At 37.2% G+C, this 24,106-nt stretch overlaps 2 protein-coding genes across 3 annotated transcripts in view; both read right to left on the bottom strand.

Annotated features, from left to right (window-relative positions):
- LOC134653156 (uncharacterized) overlaps positions 1-15,604 on the bottom strand; it is a 46,267-nt gene extending 30,663 nt beyond the window's left edge. The window contains exon 1 of one of the 2 annotated variants that reach the window (XM_063508494.1): positions 15,139-15,604. In XM_063508494.1, the coding sequence (XP_063364564.1) occupies positions 15,139-15,518 (380 nt within the window). In that variant the 5' untranslated portion in view covers positions 15,519-15,604. The remainder of the gene's footprint in view (positions 1-15,138) is intronic. The other variant, XM_063508492.1, reaches the window with a different exon arrangement.
- Positions 15,605-17,606: 2,002 nt separating this feature from the next.
- Positions 17,607-20,553, bottom strand: LOC134652663 (uncharacterized). Its single transcript, XM_063507827.1, has 5 exons — positions 20,452-20,553; positions 19,563-20,181; positions 18,653-18,923; positions 18,021-18,164; positions 17,607-17,774 (listed from the first exon to the last, which is right to left on the bottom strand). Exons 1-5 carry the CDS (start codon positions 20,495-20,497, stop codon positions 17,607-17,609), a joined length of 1,248 nt encoding a protein of 415 aa, XP_063363897.1. The 5' UTR covers positions 20,498-20,553.
- Between the last annotated feature and the right edge of the window lie 3,553 nt (positions 20,554-24,106).

The following is a 24,106-nucleotide window of genomic DNA, read 5'->3' as shown; positions in this document are numbered from 1 at the left end:
CACACCCTGAAGTTACACCAGCTTTGAAAGAAATATCGCAGTAAATAAAAATGGCTGCGAAACAATGAGCTGCACGTGTCAGAGGATGGGTCTACCCTGCACAGTTCAATGCAGCACATGCAAAGGCAGCTGCATAAACATAGATGATCTACGCCACACTGGGCGGGACAGTTTGACGTCGTTCGTCTCTATATATTTAATTTAATTATATGTATTAGGTATATTTTGTTCAGATTTCATATGAATTTTCTTTTCTTTTTACAGACTGTATTTACATAAAATATATATACAGTGGTACTACTGAAATAAATTTATAACTAGCTTAAATCTAAAATAGGCTCTTGAGGCATTGTACCAAGGATGCTGGCGGCATTTCCTCGTTGTATTGCAATGCTGATACGTTGTGCGAGGAACCCGCCAGTTCTTCGGTCACCTCTTTTCTGTAAGTTCAACCGAAGAAAAAGAACTAGTAAAAGACGAAAATGATAAATAGGAGTAAATAATTAGCGGAAATATATTTTTTATTTATTTATAGCTCATTAATTAAAGTAAGTAAATATATTTTGTCCTTTTTTAACTTTGAAAATAAAGAAAATTATCAAAGTTGTCAGTTTTGGCGCGAGCGGGCCGTTTCGGACGTTTTCTGTAATGCATATAGTTCAAAAACTACTCAACGGATTGTCAAGCATTTTTTTTTATTTTGTCGATGATATTATCAGGTTTCATTTAAATAAAATAATATGTGACCATATCATAGAATATTTAGTTATTTTCATTAGAAGGAAAAAAAAAAACACAATTTTCTTAATATTCGGCCGCCATCTTTAATTTATCAAGCGGAAATATCAAAAAATATTTATTTATAGCCCATTAAATAAAGTAAATATATTTTCTGTTGTTTTTTTACCTTTAAAAATAAAGAAATATTGTCAAATTTGTCAGTTTAGGCGCGAGCGGGCCGTTTCGGGCGGCTGTTACGTGCTTTTTGTAATGCATATAGTTCAAAAACTACTCGACGGATTGTCAAGCATTTTATTTTATTTTGTAGATAATATTATCAGGTTTCATTTAAATAAAATAATATGTGACCATATCATAGAATATTTAGTTGTTATTTTCATTAGAAGGAAAAAAAATAAAATAAAAAATCACAATTTTCTTAATATTTGGCCGCCATCTTTAATTTCTTAAAAGGTATATTTTTTTTACAATTACAGGTGTTAATACGAATTGATTGATATATCAATCACTAAAATCGGTGCAGCGGTTCTGTGTCTACAATTTTTTTAAATTTTGCAGCCGCCATTTTGGAAAAGGTCCGCCATCTTGAATTCTGGTGGATAAAATTTGTGTTTCCTCGGATGAAATCATTCAGATTGGTCCCTAGTATCACTGAGCAAAGCGGCTTGCTTTCTGCATTAAGTGCAGTTTCATTTTGCTAAGCCCTATCACTAATGTTCGAAATGCAGAAATTTTAATCCCATTTTGCTGGACGCACACAAAAGACGCAACGAACACATATACTATATTAATGTTGGTCACGTCCTAGACAAGGCTAGATTGTACGCAGTGAGTACCTCGGCCATCGCCAGCCGAATACATCTTTAATGCCCCGGTGGTCACGTGGCCGAGTGTGAAGGGCTAAATTAATATGCCCTTTGCCTACATTCTTGGCCTTGCACTTGGAGAAGGGACAACTATACATGTTCGTTTTAAGCGCTAGTTTTCATGTTGTAAATATTAGAAACCAAGTTGCTATTGTGAGACTAGTCAACTCAATGGTAATTATCGATCATTATTCATTAGACAGTAAAGAAAAAAGCCTATTGTTTTAAAGCTTTCTGCAACGACCATGCAGTTTTGTGGTTTTAACAGATTGTATATAACATGTAATATGTATGAGCCCATTACTTCTATGAATACTTAAATTAGTTACCTATTTTTTTTGTAATTAACAAAATAGTATGGGTAGCGCATCGTAACTGGTGAATTTCCAATATGACTTGAAACTCCGGTAGCCGTTCAAGAAGTGTAACGCTCTTACGGTAGATGTTGCTGGGGTCTCCTTGACCCATATGGTGGAAAAGATTTGCAGGCTATGGATGAGGTCTTGGTGGCTCAGATGGCAGAGCGCTGGAGTATCGATCCAGAGGCCGTGAGTTCAAGTCTCACCCGAGACAGTAATTTTTCACTTTTAAATTTATTCTGAGCTTATTAGTTACCTATTTTCAAATAAATTTGATTTATTATTTTTAGTTCTATTATGAAAACTCTCCAATTCTCCCTCAATTGCTCAAGGGTTAACTGGAAGAGTTCCCTGAAAGGGATAAGTTCGCCTTTGTACTAATGATGTGTGTTCTTTCATGTTTTATGTTTCTTTTTGTACAATAAAGTATTTTACTACTACTACTACTAAAACTTGAATAAGTTATGACTGTTATGTACATACTTAAATAATTCAAATTCCTAACATTTTTATAAGACAAAACATTTTGCTACAAACAAATCTAATGAAATGTAAAAATATTGCCAGCGGGGGTATTTTTATTATTATTTTTTAAATAACCAGGGTCGGCAACGCGCAATGTACCTACCTAACATCCGAGTTGCAAGCGTCCGTGACCTTACCATCATGCCACCGACGTGAAAAAAAAAGCGGCCAAGTGCGAGTCGGACTCGCCCATGAAGGGTTCCGTATTTAGGCGATTTAAGACGTATAAAAAAAAACTACTTACTAGATCTCGTTCAAACCAATTTTCGGTGGAAGTTTACATGGTAATGTACATCATATATTTTTTTTAGTTTTATCATTCTCTTATTTTAGAAGTTACAGGGGGGGGGACACACATTTTACCACTTTGGAAGTGTCTCTCGCGCAAACTATTCAGTTTAGAAAAAAATGATATTAGAAACCTCAATATCATTTTTGAAGACCTATCCATAGATACCCCACACGTATGGGTTTGATGAAAAAAAAATTTTTGAGTTTCAGTTCGAAGTATGGGGAACCCCAAAAATTTATTGTTTTTTTTCTATTTTTGTGTGAAAATCTTAATGCGGTTCACAGAATACATCTACTTACCAAGTTTCAACAGTGTAGTTCTTATAGTTTCGGAGAAAAGTGGCTGTGACATACGGACGGACAGACAGACGGACAGACGGACAGACGGACAGACGGACAGACGGACAGACAGACAGACAGACAGACAGACAGACATGACGAATCTATAAGGGTTCCGTTTTTTGCCATTTGGCTACGGAACCCTAAAAAGAAGTTATGCTCTTGTAGATTCTTAGATTATTTAAATATTTTTTTAGATTAATGATCATGTTATTAACATATAAATTATGTAATATTTTAACAGTGCTCTAACAGGAACTAGGAAAAATGGAAGGACAAATGCAGTAAGTAGACTAAGTAGCCAGAAATGCCAGACTTTCGAAAGGCAGTATTGAATCATGCGAGACCGACCCTTGCTGACTCAGCTGAATCATGAATGTTCGTCACCCCATCTCTTCCGAATCCGGTCTGTCACGTAATAAAATGTCATATTACGAACGTGCCATTTATTTTGTCCTGCACGGCTATTATGATCGTTCTTATGAGGTACACAGAAGGTACAATATGATTATAAATATTTCGATGAAATTCGCCGAGGTCCACTCTCCATCGAGGGTAACTCACTAAAATGTCATGTCATGTGAAGTACTTAAATGTCACGACGACAACTGGTAATATCTTTTTTTAAAAAAGGGAACCGCCTTCAAAAAACCAACCCACTGAAAAGCACAAAATAATTTTTATATGGCACCCCTATACGTGTCCAGTCCCTATCCCGTCGTAAATCAAATTTCTGCCAAAAAGTAATCAATACCTAATAATAAGAAAATTAATTATCATCCGGGTAATTACTTAGTTTTTGAAATCGGTGCCAAACCAAAATTTTAGAGAACCGATATGTTAGACAACGTTAGTTTACTCATTCTTGTAGGTACTACATACTCGTTTTTTTTCTGATTAGCAGCAAAGAATGTTTTTGTTGGTTTGGCACCGCCTTCAAAAACTAAGTAATTACCCGGATGATAATTAATTTTCTTATTATTAGGTATTGATTACTTTTTGGCAGAAATTTGATTTACGACGGGATAGGGACTGGACACGTATAGGGGTGCCATATAAAAATTATTTTGTGCTTTTCAGTGGGTTGGTTTTTTGAAGGCGGTTCCCTTTTTAAAAAAAAGATATTATATGTATTAAGTTATTTTGTTTCGGTTTTCTTTTTGTATATTTTTAATTTTTAATTCTTTTTTATTTATTATTTTTTATTTTTTACTTTTTAGTGATAGGTACTTCATTTGTTTTAGGTTTTGGGCTAAAATACTAGTTTGTTAGGCTCTCCATTTAGTTTTAACGTAATTTAGTATTAAGTTATTTAGTTTTGTTATATTTTATCTTTTTGTTTTTTTTGTTCTATTTTTATTTATTTTATTTTATTTTTTACTTTTTAGTGATAGGTACTTCATTTACTTTAGGTTTTGGGCTAAAATACTAGTTTGTTAGGCTCTCTATTTAGTTTTGGGAACTACCTACTAATGTTGGTGATGGCCTAACTCGATGTTAAACGCGACAAAACATAATATGACGTTCCGGTGCTAAACGATTTGTATGTATATTGCTCCCACTTCCACTGCCACTCCCATTTCCAGTCCCAGTCCCACTTCCACTCCCATTCCCAGTCCGAGTCCGACTCCCACTCCCACTCCCACTATTTTATCTAAATCAGTTTTTGCAACTTTGATGGTAAGTATACCGATAGCATCGCCACATACCGGGTCCAATTGGTTTTTCAAACCATCCATGTACTGTAGACTAAAACCTTCTCCAGAATGTACCAAACACTTTTCTGAAAACCGCATCAAAATCGGTTCAGCCAAACGCGAGATAATCACGAACAAACATACATACATACATACATACATATGGGTCAAACTGAGAACCTCCTTTTTTTAAATGTGGTTAGAAGAAAGTTGATTGATCCACCTCGTGGAATTCTGCAACATAGGCACACGACGACAAGTCGGTTAACCAAAACAATGTGTGCCTATGTTGCACCAAACTTGAGTTCCACTAGGTACAGCCAGGGTTCAGCATCAGCTCTATCTTGGGTACTGCTCTCCTAAGTGCTCATCAAGGCGCGTCGGATGACCCAAACAGCGTGTGTCCATGTTGCACCAAACTTGAGTTCCACTAGGTACAGCCAGGGTTTAGCATCAGCTCTATCTTGGGTACTGCTCTCCCAAGTGCTCATCAAGGCGCGTCGGATGACCAAAGCAGCGTGTGCTCATGTTGCACCAAACTTGAGTTCCACTAGGTACAGCCAGGGTTCAGCATCAGCTCTATCTTAGGTACCGCTCTCCCAAGTGCTCATCAAGGCGCGTCGGATGACCAAAGCATCGTGTGCCCATGTTGCACCAAACTTGAGTTCCACTAGGTACAGCCAGGGTTCAGCATCAGCTCTATCTTGGGTACTGCTCTCCCAAGTGCTCATCAAGATGTGACGGATGACCAAAATAGCGTGGGAATATGTTGCACCAAACCTGAGTTCCACTAGGTACAGCCAGGGTTCAGCATCAGCTCTATCTTGGGTACTGCTCACCCAAGTGCTTATCAAGATGTGACGGATGACCAAAATAGCGTGGGCCTATGTTGCACCAAACCTGAGTTCCACTAGGTACAGCCAGGGTTCGGCATCAGCTCTATCTTGGGTACTGCTCACCCAAGTGCTCATCAAGATGTGACGGATGACCAAAATAGCTTGGGCCTATGTTGCACCAAACCTAAGTTCCACTAGGTACAGCCAGGGTACAGCATCAGCTCTATCTTAGGTACTGCTCACCCAAGTGCTCATCAAGGGATGTCGGATGACCAAAACAGCGTGTGCGTATGTTGCACCAAACCTGAGTTCCACTAGGTACATCCAGGGTTCAGCATCAGCTCTATCTTGGGTACTGCTCACCCAAGTACTCATCAAGGCATGTCGGATGACCAAAATAGCGTGGGCCTATGTTGTACCAAACCTGAGTTCCACTAGGTACAGCCAGGGTTCAGCATCAGCTCAGATCTATGTATACTAAAACCTTCTCCAGAAGGTAACAAACACTTTTCTGAAAACCGCATCAAAATCGGTTCAGCCAAACGCGAGATAATCGCGAACAAATATACATACATACATACATACGGGTCAAACTGAGAACCTCCTTTTTTTTTGAAGTCGGTTAAAAATGCGACCATCTGCCCATGAACCCACGCGATAGTGCCCCCTAGCGGCCCTAGCCAGCGTCCTTGCAGCAATCATAGTAAATGTCATGCGCGTGCGCGTGCAGCAGGGAAGTCCGGCGACTCCGGCGAGCTATAATCGGAACCCCAGGTTGGGATTGACTCATAGCGAGAGGCGGATCTTGGCCAGTGTCTTAATGTGATTGTTAGGCGCAGAAGGATTTTATGTAAGTATATTTAGTTATCTTTCTAAAAGGATCTTTTAGGCATATTCAATGCACCTTGTCAATTTACTTAGTCGTGGTTCGATATCCGTAGACACATTTTTTGCTTCGACATGGCAACTTCAAAGGAACAGGCATCGCATCTTAAGTTGAGGTTACTCAACATCTTTACTTCACAAGTTAGTTTTTGGGTTTTAACACTTTTAACCCATCTCATCTAAATATTAACCCACTTTTACTACATTAAATCTACATTCTCATTACATTAACTACACATTACTTAATAATTAATTCGTTGCCTATTTGTAGGTATTGAATACACATACTGAAAATTAACTGATTCAATTCGACTTTCATCTAAAAAAAAATGACTTACTTTTATATTATACACATAGATTTAACCTTTAAATGCATAGTGTTGCCAAATGTCTACAAAGCATTACACAGCTCACAGATTAAGGGTTAAACAAATTTTATTTGTTTCTGTACATATATTATTTCAATAAATTTTCCGAATTATTACATAAATTTACGCAGTATTTTAATTTATAAAAACACATTTAACTGATTTGCAAGACCGATGTGATCCCATAAGTGTACCGCGAACAAAGTTTCTACGGTATTGGCAAGGTGCGAAGTCGGTGGAGGGGGAAGTAGCGCTGATCGTCACAAACACAGGTAATCTTATGGAATGTCCGACATTAGTACTAGCGACAGCCGCTTGAACTAATTTTACTCCATAAGATTTAACGTAGAAAGTCCGCCAAAATGAGGGCAGCACCAGTCGTGCACCTAGCGAATACTAAAAATTACATTTGTTTATTGACGAAATGTCGGAAAATTTGGAAAAGCCTGGAAGTTGATGATTTTTAGTATGTGATTTTGGGCAGATTTTTCGGGGTTTGTAATTATTTTATATTTACAAACTTTATCATAGGAACATCATAAATAGTGTACCTTTCTGATGGCAGTTACAATTTTTCCTATAGCCTTTACTACCTAATAGCTATATATTTCCAAAAATATGATTTAGCCTATGCTTATTACTTTTAACACTGATTTCGCAGTGAAAATCGATGATATATTTTTTTTACTATTTTTCCTAGAAACGGCAAACAATTATGTGATACATATATGTCGCAGGGAAATGATCAAAACAGAGATTTGAACAAATCTCTAAGGGATATGATCAAATCACGCAGGATGTTAAAATGGCGAATCCATATCATCATTTCCCTAGAAAAATTCAGTCATTTGACCAAATCACTGACTCTGTTTAGTGAAAAGACAAAATCGGCCAATAAACGCGAAACGCTTTTTCATTTCACTAGATTTGTTTAGGAATTTGACAAAATCCCTAACCACGACAGTAAGTTGACGAAACGAACTTAAAAAGTCAACTAGTTTTATCATTTCGCTAAACAGGTTTAGTGAAATGATAAAGTCTCAACTGGAAGATGGTATAGGTATGGTGATTTGATTAAATCTCTGAACGGTTTAGTGAAATGACGAAAGCAAGTACAGAATACAACAGTTTACTCTACAGTTAAGCGATTTGATCAAATCTCTAGATTAAGTGAAAATTTTTGAAAATATCGGCTGAAAAAATAAAAGAGACTTCTCTGCACAAATTTAAAGAGTTGCTAATCAAATCAAGCGTGTTGGTGGACGTCCCTAAGGTAGACAGAGGTCCATTAGATGGAAGTAATGTACCGGGGATTGTTTTAAATAGGTATTAAAAATTATCTGTACCAAATCGGTACATCTGTCGGCATCATAATTTCAAAAATTTTCACTTAATAATCAGAGATTTGATCAAATCGCTTAACTGTAGAGTAAACTGTTGTATTCTCTACTTGCTTTCGTCATTTCACTAAACCTTTCAGAGATTTAATCAAATCACCATATATACCATCTTCCAGTTGAGACTTTATCATTTCACTAAACCTGTTTAGCGAAATGATAAAACTAGTTGACTTTTTAACTTCGTTTCGTCAACTTACTGTCGTGGTTAGGGATTTTGTCAAATTCCTAAACAAATCTAGTTTATTGGCCGATTTTGTCTTTTCACTAAACAGAGTCAGTGATTTGGTCAAATGACTGAATTTTTCTAGGGAAATGATGATATGGATTCGCCATTTTAACATCCTGCGTGATTTGATCATATCCCTTAGAGATTTGTTCAAATCTCTGTTTTGATCATTTCCCTGCGACATATATATTAATTTCGGGCAAAAAGAAAAAAACATGCATTTAAGGGTTAAGATTAGATCCTAAGCATGTAATATTGCTATATATGCCCTCACAGGGTCCATGTGGAACTAACCCAGACATTGTAATAGGTATCTATAAAAATATCATGGTTGCAATAAAGAAATATGAACCCTTAGGCAAATCTTAAAAAAAAAAACAAAATTGCTACCATAATCACATACATATCATAAAACAAACCATTAAGATATGATAATACTATTACTTATTCTGTGATTAAGATAGCTAAGTCACGACCAGTCTTTAGGAGACTGTGGTATTTGCCTTCGATGCTACCACAAATACTATATAAAATGTCTGCTATGCGATCGTATCTACATATAACCGCCACACAACTAATATAACAATGATTGTACTCCATTATAACGATGGTGGTCGACGTCATTTGAAAAGTATACATGCAAGTTCCACGTAATAGAAATGTTCTTGGTACCTGCTATTTTATTCAAATTTGTACAGTCAAGTGGAAAAATATGCGTGCACATCATACTCAAAAATATGTCCCATAGCTCTTATGTCAGCGAATTAACAACTATGGGGCATATTTATGAGTAAGTTTTATACACCGGTCCATATTTTTACACTTGACTGTACACTAATTATAAGTACACTTTTGTAGATTTGGGACTTTTTATGTAATTTCTACACAGAATCACGAGCTCTTTCGATTCTAATAATGAGAAAAAAAGTGTCCCAAATTTTTTATTGCCATTCCGTTAGCGTTACAATTTTTTATAGTTTTCTATTTTTCTAGGTACCTACATTATTTATTGTTATAATTACTATGACACACTGGAACACGCGTTATAAGGTAAGGTACCTAAATTCTAAAATAGTATATACGTTTCGTACCTAATGCTATTGTCACTAATGGCATTATAATAAGCTATATTCCATTCCAATCGAGTACACATCGGTTACAAGGCCCAAGGATAGACGGATGATTTGTCAGCAGCTAGTTGGTAGTTAAAATTCTATAGTTGTATAGTCTCATATAAAAATGTTTACCCAGATCCCAGATAGGGTCTTTAACTTACCTACCCGTCTATCAAAAATCTTGCACAATGTGCAAAAAATCGTATACCTACAATATAAAACTAGGTACCTGTTTACAGACCGTACAATATAATTTCTTCTACACTATTTACATACCTACCCAGGGGCCCGTTTCTCAAATAAGCTTGTAATTTGTAATACAAGCGGATGTCACTTTTTGACAGCTTTTGTTAGAAACGGACTTCCACTTGTATTACATATTACAAGCTTTTGAGAAACGGGCCCACAAATATCGCAAATAAAAATTATCAGGTCTTAGTAAATGTATTGATTGACGAATGTACTTATGGTGTAGGGAGGGCAAGCATCTTTACCTGGGTTAGAGTCTGACCAAGATAATTATGCATGGCATTTGCAATGACAAAGTATGGAAATGTCATTGCTAATGTCAAATTACTATGAATTATGATGTTAATAATTACACTCCCTTTGTTCTATTCAAATTGGTGCAAAGTTGATAGACTCTACCCTCACTGAAAAACAAAAGTTGTCACTTCGTGTATAGAAAATCATGAGAATAGAAATTATGAAATACGATTATACCAAACCGACTTCTATACAGAATTCGAATTTTAAGCTCCGAAAATAGTAGATTGTTAACCAAGGGATGAAAGGCACTCATTCAGCCTCGGACTATCGGCGCTCTCACTGCGTTCGAGCGCCAAACTACCTCGGCAGAAATGAGTGCCTTTCACCCGAGTTAAACACTCACTTTTCATTTCTAATACGAAGAAAGTAAAATGCATGTGTTTTTTTTAAAACATGACTAAACTAAACAATAACTATAACTAACTAAACCTACTTATAGGTGAACCAGGATCTATTGAGGGTGCGCCATGTTGCGGAATTTCACTGGAACTAATTTTTTCATACTACACTGAATTGTCACCCTATACATGAGAATAACAGCGCCCTCTTGACAATTATCATATATTACTGGTCAGGCTATATTTTTATGGTATTTCTTGAGGCTTAGGTACTTTTAATTAAGAATTTAGGCAAAAGTATCATTACTTATGGAATGGGGAGTTACATATATATCAGAATGGAAATCGTATAACAAATCGATTTAAACCCAAATTATAATTGCTAATAGTTAAAAAAATAAAATCGTACTTGGAACGTAAAATGCTCTAGTGCAGAAACGTATCATCAGCACACCTTTTAGAACAACAATGCCCCTCTTTCAGAGCATGAGAAATGAAAAAGTTAATTCCTTATACATTTTTATCTTATAGCTAAATAATTTATACAATCAATATGAGTATGACTAGGCAGGCTTGCAAAACATATGCAAATAAAAATTATCAAATCGATGTGCAAATTGCTTGCATTACAAAACGCTTGCGTGACACATCAACGTTCAGAATTTATCGTTTGACAATTTCGATTGGTGATAAATATTAAACTCTTCCACGCGATCGGTACATTATATCGATTAGACACATTCTAATTTGCCTATAGTGGCTCAGTGAGCTGTAGACCTCACAAACCCCCATGACACTGCCATGTTAAAAAAAAACTAAAATATGAATCGAAAAAAATAATGAATTATTTAATCGCCTATGGAGTCTTCCCAATTAACTGTGCTTGTTCTGGTGGACTTTTCGAATGCATTTAATGCCGTAAACCACGAGCTCTTACTTACCACCTTGAAACATCTGAATATTTCGTCATCAGTGGCTGATTGGTTCGCTTCTTATCTGCAAGATCGTCAACAGGCTATTCGAGCTGATAGTACCATCTCTGACTGGTGTGAGCTTTCTTCTGGCGTTCCTCAGGGCGGTATTTTGTCTCCTCTTCTGTTCTCTGTATTTATAAACCTAATCACTGATCGAATTAAGTGCTCACACCACCTATACGCTGACGATCTGCAACTTTATGCCCAAGCAAGCCCAGGTACCCTAGATAAAGCGATCCAGGAAATAAATGATGACCTAGAAAGCATATCTGCATGGTCTCGCAATTTTGGGATTTCTGTCAACCCCAACAAGTGTCAGGCCATTATACTGGGTAGCCCACGTCTGCTGTCCTTACTTGACATCACGCGCTTAGATCCGATTAAATTCGAAAATAATGTAGTTCCGTTTCAGTCTGACGTGAAAAACCTTGGTCTTATTGTTGACAGTGGTTTGACTTGGACCTCCCAGGTGTCTGACGTTTGTCGCAAAGTTACCAACATGCTGAGATCTCTTTATAGGTTCAAGCACTTTCTCCCCGTCAGCACTAAAACACTTATTATTCAGGCATTGGTGTTGCCCGTGATTGATTATGCGGATGTGTGTTACTCTAATATTAGCCAGGAGTTACTCAACAAACTAGACAGGCTACTGAATAGTTGTATTAGGTTTATATATGGGCTTCGTAAATACGATCACGTATCGGCCTTCCGCCGCAAACTGAACTGGCTTCCCATTCGTGAACGTAGGTCACTAAGAATTCTTTGCACCCTCTTTTCTATATTATTTGATCCAGCCGCCCCCGACTACCTTAAATCTAAATTTAATTTTGTAGCACCGCGTCCCGGTTGCGAGTTACGTACATCTCGAAGTCTTAAACTGACTATTCCCCATCACCGCACTGGCTTTATTTCCAACTCTTTTGTCCTTCAGGCTATTCGTCTATGGAATGATCTCCCTCTTCCCTTAAGGCAAGCACAGAGCAAATTTTCTTTTAAAGTCAAATTACGTAAACATCTCACTAACTCGCTTAAAAATAAATGATCCGCATGTTACTTGTATACTTGGGTACATAATATAATATAGTAAAATATAATATATTTATTTATATATGTATTTATGCATGTTTGTAGGTATATGTGTAATATTAGAATATATAGAATATATATTTATATATATGTGTAAGTGTATAATTAGAATTTTGTTTAGAATACTTGATTTGTGTTTCATATTTCTTCTCTTTGTCTACAATCCTGCACTAAGTATAAGTTTTCTGTTTGACCCATTGGTTGACTGGTAGAGAATGCCTTAAGGCATTAAGTCCGCCATTTGTACAAATTTTATCGTGCAATAAAGTTTAAATAAATAAAAAAAAAAAAAAAAATCGCCTCACAGAATTTGACGAGAGAGAGGACAGCCTTAACAGCCGGACAGACTTAAGAAAGCAGTTTTGTCCAATCTGAAATGGAAACGCTGAAACAATGTGAACGTCTAAAACTGGGTATGCTTTGTAACTAATATAAATTGAACTTCATGTTTATAGTAGTGAACTTCAAAATCGTCATGGCGATTGGCGCGCATCTTACGTACGACTTTGATTTCGCATTGCATCAATCAGTGTAAGCGATCTCAAAGGATCAAGGCCGTATCAAAACCAGAGAAACACTATAACGAATTGATAAATTTGAATCGGGCTCTAAAACCCGACCCGCGGGAACTAAACTAGGAGAAAACTTTAATGATAGACAATAATTCCGCCGAAATATTTAGAAGAAGAAGAAGAAAATAAATGTATTCAGGACGCTTTGCTTAAATCTAATACAACTCTTTTATTAATATAAAACATAAACGTCACTGAAAAGGTCTCCCCTCAGCTTGATGTCAAGTTACCTTCCAGGTATCTTGACGCTGGTCTTCCGTGGAGACCTGTCCTAGCGATCGCGTCAGCACGTAAACTTAACTAACATTGGTTAAACTAAATTGAGATCAACAGAAATTACAAATAAATATTACCTATTTCAATTGGACTTATTAAGTGTAGAATATAATGTATGACTTATTTAATAACATATTTGTAAAACTTATTTATCACGTATTGCACTAAACCACTGACTAAAAAGTTATAAACTTATGTCAGACAAAAATTTAAGATGAGAGATTGGCACTAACAACATTTATAATATCAATTACATATATTATTTCTATTAACGCAAGTAATCAACATATTAATACTTAATTATTAACAAGTTTTAATCGAATACAACCCGTTATTTTAAATGATCACGTTTGTCTGGTTTGGAAGTGCCAAATTAGAAAATTCGGTGTAAATTATAGATGGTAAGTAAATTACCGTGCATATGAATAAATTGGATAGTGTTTGTAAGTCAGTAAAACTGGAAGACTAGTAGATTTCTAAGTAATTGGATAATTTATCGATAATGTCAGTGAACCTTACAAAGTAAACTTAACGTAGGTTAAGTCTAGCCAAGTGGCAAATGGTCGATAAAAAACGCCCATTGAAACTTAAATAGTATATGGAAATAATCACGTGACTTTTCGTAGGATCTGTCATCTCGACACATTTTGTCCTTGCGATCGGCATTTGTCGATTTACCATTGTCATCCTGTCTCCCCTGTGTGTGTGTGTGTCTGTGTGTCCCTGGAAAGATACCTAACTCCATCTATAACGCTCAGCCCATGCCTCAACCGTTGCTCTGACTACTTATTGACTCCATGTAAGAATCCTAACCGGGTATGAGCAAACCCGAACGGAGCCAATTCATTCGGCATGCATTGTGCGGCGTCAATTGATCTGTCCATCACGCGAGATCAACTGGCTCTGATCAGTGCCGTGTTCACAAATCACACCGAACGTGTGATTTGTCCACACAGTCGAACCTATAGGTAGACACATGTATACATATTTATGAAGGGGAGGGGTTTATTACTAGTGTTGGTAAGAACTAGACTATTTTGAGTCTAAATTTAAAGGATTCGACTGGTTATTGCGAGACTCTGAGCTTAAAAAACTTCCGAGTCTTTTAAGTACATTTCCGAGTCGAGTCGTTCGTTAAGTCTTTTTTTAGCTCTACTTATATTCTCAAAAGGACTCTGTCAAAGCAAAAGCATAGGCGCTGTTGTGTGATTTGTACACCTAACTCAAATAATTCATGTAAAGACCATTTCTTTTTAATAAAAAAATTGTGAGGCCTCTGAAAAAACTCAAGTACTTACTACAAAAGACTCGGGTCGAAAATAACTTAAGTTTCGACTTCATTATAAAGTTCGAGTGGAAATTTCAATACCTACTCTCCCTGCCTTAATGGCTGGGTGTCGGTTGCTATGGAAGTATATTAGGCACTGTTGTCCGCAAGAGTATTTGGGGTACCTACACCGCTCTATCACGGCGGCGGGAAATTATAAATTTTATAAATAACGTCTTTCAGAACGATTGCTTATAGCCAAGTTTTCCGAAATCAGCAAAAAGTTAAGGGGACGAAGGGGAAGACGATATATCGGCCTGTCAGTTATTCAGAACTGTCAACTTTTGCGTTTAACTGATAGGCCGATATCGTCCGGCGGACCGATCATCAGTGGGCCCCTTACGATAAAAAGAATTAGGTATACTTACAGGGTCTCTATAAGCTCACAATTGAGCAACAGCTTCTCCGGCCCCAGCTCCACCACGGCCACCGTCTGGTCGTAGTAGTAGATCATCCTCAGCGTGTCATTCCCAACCCTCCTCCCCGTGTACGGCTTTACCCCTGCCGCGGGCCGCTCCGAGTCGTCCGACCTTGCCCCCACACTGCCAACCAGCCCCGCCAGCGACCATCCCGCGGGAAAACTCAACGCGAACGGCTTCGCAGAAGCGCTCGGCGGCGAAGACACAGCAATACAACAAATAACAATAACAGAAACTAAACTTTTTAATATATTGTCCGCCATAGGGGCGCCGCGGGCGAGCGCTTCACGCGCGGACCTCACCGCGCTCACTAGCCTCCGGAATGACATTTTGATTTTTTAATTTAACTTTTTAATCCGCGTTCGTCCATGGCGCGTGCGAGCGGCGCGGCGGTAGGCCGAGGACTGAGTACCGCGCGGCTACTTTCTTCGTGACGCGTGCTGATGAATGAACTTGGACGTTTCACTTCGCGGCTTAGATAAGGTAGTAAGCCGAAAACTTGTGTCATAATAAAATGTTGCGCCGAAACGAATTTCAATTATCTTTTGACCGCGGCGGAACAGGAGATCGATTATTTTACTAGTAAGTCAAATCGGGTATAAAGAGCTTGAGTTGTACCTAAAGTCTGTTTTTTTATTCCGTAGACTGAAATGACAGTTAATAGTATGAACATGAAATGTCATTTCATACTATTAACTGTCATTTCAGTCTACCGAATAAAAAAATAGACTTTAAATTACAAAACTTTTTTACGGTGAAAAACAAAATAGAGCCGGTTTTTTAGGCCGTAAACTTGGAAAACATTTTTCTGAAAGTTATAACAAGGTAACGATAGGTATATAAAACTATAAAATAAATGCATGAGATTATTGAAAGTTTAACGGAACGCTAGGTGCGCTGGGTAGTTAAATGAATTTACACTTCACACTTGACCGGTTTTTTGTTAAGTGAGTTGATAACAATCATTATCATTAAGTACAAATAATAATCTTTATTAAGTAGTTTCAAGATGCAAGCTATAATTAAGTAGCTCATCTAGAAATAAATGTCTTCTGTGTGAGAGAGAAATCTTGCCCTATTTTTGTTTTTGGACTCTTGTCTTGACTTATTTTCTTAATTAATAAAAGTTAAAAATAAATGTTAAAACTTCTGTTTTATAAAGGCACATGGGGTAAATCAGTACTGTATTCTCTACTTTTTGCAAAAGATAGGTGTAAAGGGCAAATTTCATATCTTAACCGCTTACCATCAAGCGAACTGTATACTTGTTCGCCATCCATGTAGTATAAAAAATGGTACCGTAAAACGAGGTGACTTTAGGAAATTTTGGGGATACTTTGATAGTTTTAAAACTGCCACTAAATTATCATTATTCATTATTTTCTCGAACTGTTCGTGTAACAAGTTAGATTATTATACATACTTGTTTACCTACTACTAAAAAATCCGAATAAAAATATGTAACGGCTGAAAAACTGAAATATCGAAGTCGCCCCTGCATTTGAAAGTCACCCCGGTTTACGGTACTAAACCCCGGTAAGAAGTTACGTGGCAATGAAGCCTCGTAACTTTAACGTGTTCACTTTATTAGATTAGGGATTGTGGGTGTAAAATGTAAATGTTTTTCTATGACTATCAGTATTAACCCGGACAATGCATTACTACGACTGACTGTGCATAGAGTTCAATGAACTAGGATTAGTTCATTATCGACAAGTACCAATCGTTCACATTGTTACATATCAATAAACTTAGCTTAGCGGTCTTAGGTACTTAGTACTTAGGTCGCTTCAGAGTTTTTCTGTTACTACCTACATTAAATAGAAATGGGTTACTTTCTTTGAAAACTTCCATAGTCCATACAGAAAATAACAAGTTCAGATAAAACTACTCGAATGAGAAAAAAAAATACGTTTTGGATTTAAAAACAGCCGCTATGAGTTTTTGTAAAAGTAAGTATACTTATAGTAAATGAAATTCGTTTTCGAGATTATATAGGTTCTACACACATGCTATTAGTCAAAAGTTGTGTCCTGAATTCAGATTGTCTATTGAGCGGCTCGGGAGTATGGAAAAAAAAACTGTAGGTATGCCTAGCTTCAGGATGTTATAAACCAAAGAAAAAGTGATAAAGCCCTCCAGTAGTGAAGGCCGAATTCGAACCGGCGACTTTAGCAATCCGGGCTAACCGGGGAAATAGAAATAGATGCATCAACCTCACTGTCCAAGGCCCTAGATCACGCGGCCGCGGTAGACAATCTCATACCTGAGGATGCCGAAGACCGGGCGAAGTGGAGAAGACTGAGCAGGAAAGCGGACCCTGGCGCTAGGCCGGGAAAACGCTAGGTTGAAAAAGAAGAATTTATGTTCCCATAGTTGTGTTTAGGATGTTAACTGAACAATAAGCCTTCATTTCCTCAATTTATTATCGTCTTTCCAACATTTTCCCTCGTAAGTTTGAGCAGCCAATCGCGATGCGCGTACAGCGGAGTGGCGAGCAGAGGCTGCATGCCGTCCGTGAGGGCCACGGCCAGGAGCGCCATACGCCCGTCTTGGAGAAGCACCACGGGGCATCCAGAGCTCATCTGCAAGGTAATTTATAGTCATTTGTTTTACAATGGGGCAAAGTTGTTGTTTAACCGCTCGTGCTAGTATTGATAACCGAGCTAGCGAAAGATTCCAAAATTTAACCACGAGCGTAGCAAGAGCGGCTATCCGTGGCGCTGGTTTTCAGTGGGGACCTGACTTAAAACTATGAGACGACACATACACATTAGGGTAACTAAGTAGTTGCTGTTCGTTGAAGAATATTATCGAATTATTATACTAACCGTGGTATGGTTCGTAGTCGTTTCATTCACCGTAAAACACAGGGTAGAATTGTTTTCAGCTATTCCGTACATTTTCATGCACTTCTCAGGACCAAGCTGTTTAACTGGCGATGCGATGGCTGTCATCTCGAAACCAATCTGATTCTATACAAATAAATAATCTTATTAAAATGTGGCTTTCCATCAGAGAAGGATCCTTATGGTTCATCTGCAATAAGGACCTTTTTATCAGACTTTCTATTGGAATTCAGATGGAAACATCCTTATTGCACTTGAAGCATAATAAGGACAAAAGGGTCCTTATTCTGCATCAGATAGGTATATCGGAGCGGCTAAGATGCCCACAAATATCTGAACATGCCTCTATTGTATGGGTTAGAGTGCGTGTTCAGATATTGTGAACACCTTGATCGCTCCGATATATCTGATGGTGATATTGGCAACCTAACATCAAAATAGTTACCTACATTAGTTACATACGAGTCCAGATTATAGCTGAGACACATCAAATAACATAAAAATAGACAGATTATCTGATAATGACTGTCACAGACACATTTATGTGACAGATACATTTGAGGCCCATAAAATTAATAAGTATACATACCTAGTTATAACCATAAAGTACTTACTTGCCGCAAAGACCAGCTATATAATCTCCCATCTCCATTCCAAGTCCTATTCTCCATCACCCCAATCTCCCCTCCCTCCACCCCCGATTCCACCCTCAACAGAGCCAAGCTGGGAGCGTTCGCCGTATCCCCCATGGGTAACCAACTCAGCTTCGAGTGGTTCAATGTGGGGTGGAGGTAGATTTTGGAGACTTGATGTACGGTCCCGTCTTTCAGAGGGTCTTTGGCACCGGCTACTATTGAGTACGAGTTGTCTGTTGTTTCGTTTGATCTGAAAAATTTGTAGGTAGGTACAGGTGGTAATTACATACATATTAGAATTGCAACTTTATGAAACAGAATTTTATTACTTATATAGTTTGAATACTGACTATTTATTACATTTCTTTCGTGTGTAGAATTATGTAAACTATACTTGGTCAACCAGATCTTGACAGTATAAAAAGGCGGCAAATTTGAAAAGTGTAGGCGTGAAGGGATATCGTCCCATAGAAAATTTGAATTTCGCGCCTTTTTTTACTGACATGATTTGGTTGACCAGCTATAGACATGTATTACTTGTTTTAACAATCTTTACCAAGTGGGAAATGTATTAGCAATTAAAATTGATAAACAATGAAAAGTTGTATCCGGCTCGAAGGACCATGTGTAAATCAGACTATCACTTTATTAACGCAACACTTAATTTATTTATTATCACCTAACGTCAATACGAAAATTACGAAAATATAATAACGACCTTAATATCGTAATTCAGATTTTCACTCGACCGGGAAACGCAATTATCGGATGATTGTTATATTATTAGCGGCAAAACTCTTGACAGACAATTAGAAAACCGAGTATTTGCAATAAGGTCTACAAATTCCCAGTGCGGACGATGGTACAATTTCTTAAAAACAATACTTACGAGTTGCTATAAAAGGGTCCCAACACGTTAACACAGCTAGCAGCCGTCAGCACCCAGTGCGAAGACACCACCACGCCACCGCAAGTCTGCGCTGTCACATTCCCAACAGTTTCGAAGATGGCCGCCAAAAATGGCGCGCTTTCTGGATACTCTTTTGTCACATTACTTTTTAAATCCAGAGACTTTATAACTTCATTTTGACTTGATTGATTAAAATCAGGGTTCTTTTCTGTAGAAAACTCAGCTTTGCTTCCATTAAACACCTTATTTTTTAAAGCAGCATCAGACTCCAGAGTATCTTTGTTTTCGGTCACGTTCTCTGTATACATATGCTCAATAAAATTAGGCCTCTTCTCGATTGAAAACTCATTCGACTCTTGAATAGAGTTGTCTTGAAACACAACATTGTTTAACGATTCCGGCGACAATTCTTGGTACTTGTGGCTTTGATATCGCGTTGGTAAGTCGGTATGTTGCAGTTTTTCTACAGAGTCTTCTGTCAAATTCAGTTTTTTGCCGATCACTTGTAAGATTGGCGCTGTTATAGTCGAATCACATGGGGCTCCAAGCAAACCTGGTTCAAATGTATGCAGCGTAGTGTTAATAACATTATTGAAATCTGCAGAAGATTAATCACTTATTTAACGACTAGAGAAAAAAACAAAAATTATAATCTGAAATAAGTGTTATAAAAAAAAGAGATCCCTCCGGTGGCCGAAAACGGCGTCTTCAGCTGACGCTAACTGTGATGTGACCACTAGACCACCCGGTCACGCTTGGCTCGGCTTGGCCACTTTTTCTTTAATATATGACATCAATTTCAGTTTAAAATAACTTATTTAACAAGTTCAATGATATTTAATGAGACAATGTACAGTTAAAGAATTACCTGGTAAAGAGTCTAGTAAGAACAGTAACACAACCGCTTTGGCCATTTCGCGAAACGCTATCAATGTTTCTGGCTACACAATGGTTGTTGATGTTACAATATGGCTGGTACAGTCAATAAGCACATATTTTGACGTTAGAAACTGCTCAAAAATATCCAAACACTTAACCTTTCATGAGGGGTGGTCAAAAATTATGGGTCTTTAACCTCGATAATGCTACTATGCCTATGCTACAGAGCAGAAAAAAATGTGCTCGAATAATCTTTAATAGAAAAAAAAACCGACTTCTCTAACTACTAGCCTAACCCACTTAACGGTGCTTATACTTTATTTGGTAATATGTATACATTTTATCGTAATCATAGTGGTTGATTTAGTTTAGGTATCATAGTGGTTTTCCGGGTCAAGGTCCGGGTCTGGGTCCGAGTCCGAGTACGGGTCCGAGTCCGGAGTCCGGGGCCCAATCCAAGTCAAAATCGAAATTGAAAATCACAAAACGTGTACTATGCGTCGTTGAGGAGTTCTGGTCTGATCATCATCAGCAGTTCCACTTCATCAAATGCCACAGTTTTTAATGTAAATGCTTGATTTTCTGATGAAAATATATAAAATTCTATACGGATGCCTTTAAGATTTGAGAAGTTCCCTCGATTCCTCATGGATACCATGTTCAGGACTTGAGATTGACATAAATGTGTCTAAAAACCTAACTTGCTTAACAAACATAACGAAAAGGACAAATCGCCAAATGCGAGCTAATGCGTCGTTGAAGAGTTCCGTTATGATCATCATCAGCAGTTCCACTTCATCAAATGCGACAGTTTTTAATGAAAATGCTCGATTTTCTGATGAAAATACAAAAATCTCTATACGCATGCCTTTAAGATTTGAGGAGTTCCCTCGATTCCTCATGGATCCCATCATCAGCACTCGAGCTTGACAAAAATGTAGCTTAAAAACTTAACTTGCTTAACAAACATAACGAAGAGGACAAAGGGCCGTTCCACGACCGATGCTGCTTCGGTACTCATTAAACATATTTATAATATTTGGGAAAATTCTTGTGATGCAATTGGCATATTTTGTGATCTTTCTAAAGCATTTGATTGTGTGGATCATGGAACGCTCATTTTGAAATTAGAACACTATGGTCTGTCAGAAAATGCCCTAAACTTTATGTCTTCTTACCTTAGCAATAGAACACAAACAGTTGTTGTAAACAAAACCCAGTCTAGCGGAGCTGTAGTCCAATTAGGAGTGCCGCAAGGTTCTATTTTGGGTCCATTCCTGTTTTTGGTTTATATAAATGATTTGCCATGTATAGTAGAAAATCTTTGTGAAATAGTTCTTTTTGCTGATGACACATCATTACTTTTTAAGGTTGATCGGAAATCTACCGATTATAGTGTAATTAACAGCACACTCGTTAATGTACTTAACTGGTTTACTATGAACAATTTGCTTCTTAATGCTAAGAAAACCAAATGTATTAGATTTTCTTTGCCGAATGTTAAACCAGTCGATACTAAAATACTTTTGAATAATGAATGCTTAGAGATGGTAGATAAGGCTCTGTTTCTTGGTTTAACATTGGACAAAAATCTACAATGGAGTCCTCATATCGGAACACTAGCTAACAAATTAAGTTCGGCCGCTTACGCCGTGAGGAGAATTAGACAACTGACTAATGTTGAAACAGCTCGCCTTGTTTATTATAGTTATTTTCATAGTGTAATGTCATATGGTATTCTGGTTTGGGGCAAAGCAGCTGACATACAGACTATATTTGTCTTACAAAAGAGAGCCATTCGTTCTATATATAACTTAAGAGCGCGTGAATCATTAAGAGAACTTTTCAAAGAAATTAATATTTTAACTGTAGCTTCCCAATACATATATGATAGTATTATTTATGTTATTAAGAATCTAGACTCCTTCACTAAGAATTCTGATGTCCATAACTTTAACACTAGAAATAGAAATAAGCTTGCTATCAGAAAGTTTCGTGTCCGTAAAGTACAAAAGTCATTCGTTGGGCAATGCATTCATTTTTATAACAAGTTACCTGAGAATGCTTTAAGATTACCCTTTCCAGCTCTTAAGAATTACTTAAAAAAGTCATTGATGTTAAAAGCTTATTACAGAGTCGAGGACTACTTGACAGACAAACATGCATGGTCCAAACCAGAAACTAACTAATAAAAAGTAGTAGCAATTAAAAACATTGTATTATATATAGAGTTATAGGTGACACAGCTCAGGTAAGCAGGAAAGCACATCAAATATTATATGTTGGTAATTAATAATAATCAATCAGATTTATATAATATGTTTTCCCATTTCTTTTAATAACTTTATTTTCTTTTCCTTTTGTAAGAATTTGATATGTTTTCTGAAAGAGCTACGGTTTTGTATGATTCCATGTACATATGTATATTTTCTAAATCAAATTTCTATTACACCTTATGTGTATAATTGCATGAATTCTATAGTAATTTAAATTGTATTTTTTCCCTTATTTTCTCGTAATGCATGTTAATTATAAGATGTAATTATTTTTGAAAAGATGTGTCCCGCCGAGTTTGTTGCCGGTCCCATATTGGGATACCCTCCTCCAATTGAGGGGGGATTTAAATCTTCTCGGGGCAGAGGTGTAGGGTTGGAGCCGGTCTACCTAGCTTTATTTGACGTTCATAAGCGCATTGTAATTATGCCTACTTGAATAAACTATCTTTTATCTTATCTTATCTTTAATCGTCAGACGTGTGCTATGCATCGTTGAAGAGTTCCGATCTGATCATCATCAGCAGTTCCACTTCATCAAATGTCACTTTTTTGAATGTATATGCTTGATTTGTTGATAAAAATACAAAAATCACTATATGTGTGCCTTTAAGATTTGAGGAGTTCCCTCGATTCCTCATGGATTCCATCATCAGAACTGGGTTTTGATAAAAACGGGACCAATCTGTATGCATATACATACAATCAAAAAAATAATTTTCAAAATCGGTCCAGTAATGACGGAGATATGGAGTAACAAACATAAAAAAAAAAAAAAAAAAAAAAAAAATAAACATACAACCGAATTGATAACCTCCTCCTTTTAGATTTGGAAGTCGGTTAAAAAATGCAAAAAGATGATGACTCGGTCAGTACATACGTACTCAGCAGCAGAAGTTGCTAAGCGGGCGAGGTGTTCAACATGATCTTGACGCGACTTTACTGTTAAGAGAATAAGAGCGTGTCAAGGTAATTTTGAACACCTCGCTCGCCTAGCAACTTCTGCTGCTGACTGTATCCTTTATCATAGACATACAAGAGGTTAAACGGTTTTAAGGAAATTGGAAAATTGCTGCTAACAACGAAAGAAAACATAATAAATACCTACATAACAGACAAGTAAATTGTTACGGAAGTGATAAATAATCTTATTGAACTGGATATTAATGATAGGTCGTGAATTAGCACGCCCGTAAAGTTATAAATGAAAGTCGGACGCGGAAGGTAATGTAATCAACTAATCACACACACACACAGTCGAACAGCCTGGGAAGTGAAGGAATCTTATACCTACCCTTTGAACGCCACGCCTATTGTGTGTGGCGCGTCATCGTGAACCTAGTCGCAACGCACGAAGGTTGTATTGTAGTA

The sequence above is a fragment of the Cydia amplana genome, chromosome 12, assembly GCF_948474715.1.
Source record: "Cydia amplana chromosome 12, ilCydAmpl1.1, whole genome shotgun sequence".
NCBI lineage: Eukaryota > Metazoa > Arthropoda > Insecta > Lepidoptera > Tortricidae > Cydia > Cydia amplana.
Note: the sequence above shows the minus strand (reverse complement) of the source record. Positions and strands in the feature narration are given on the sequence as shown.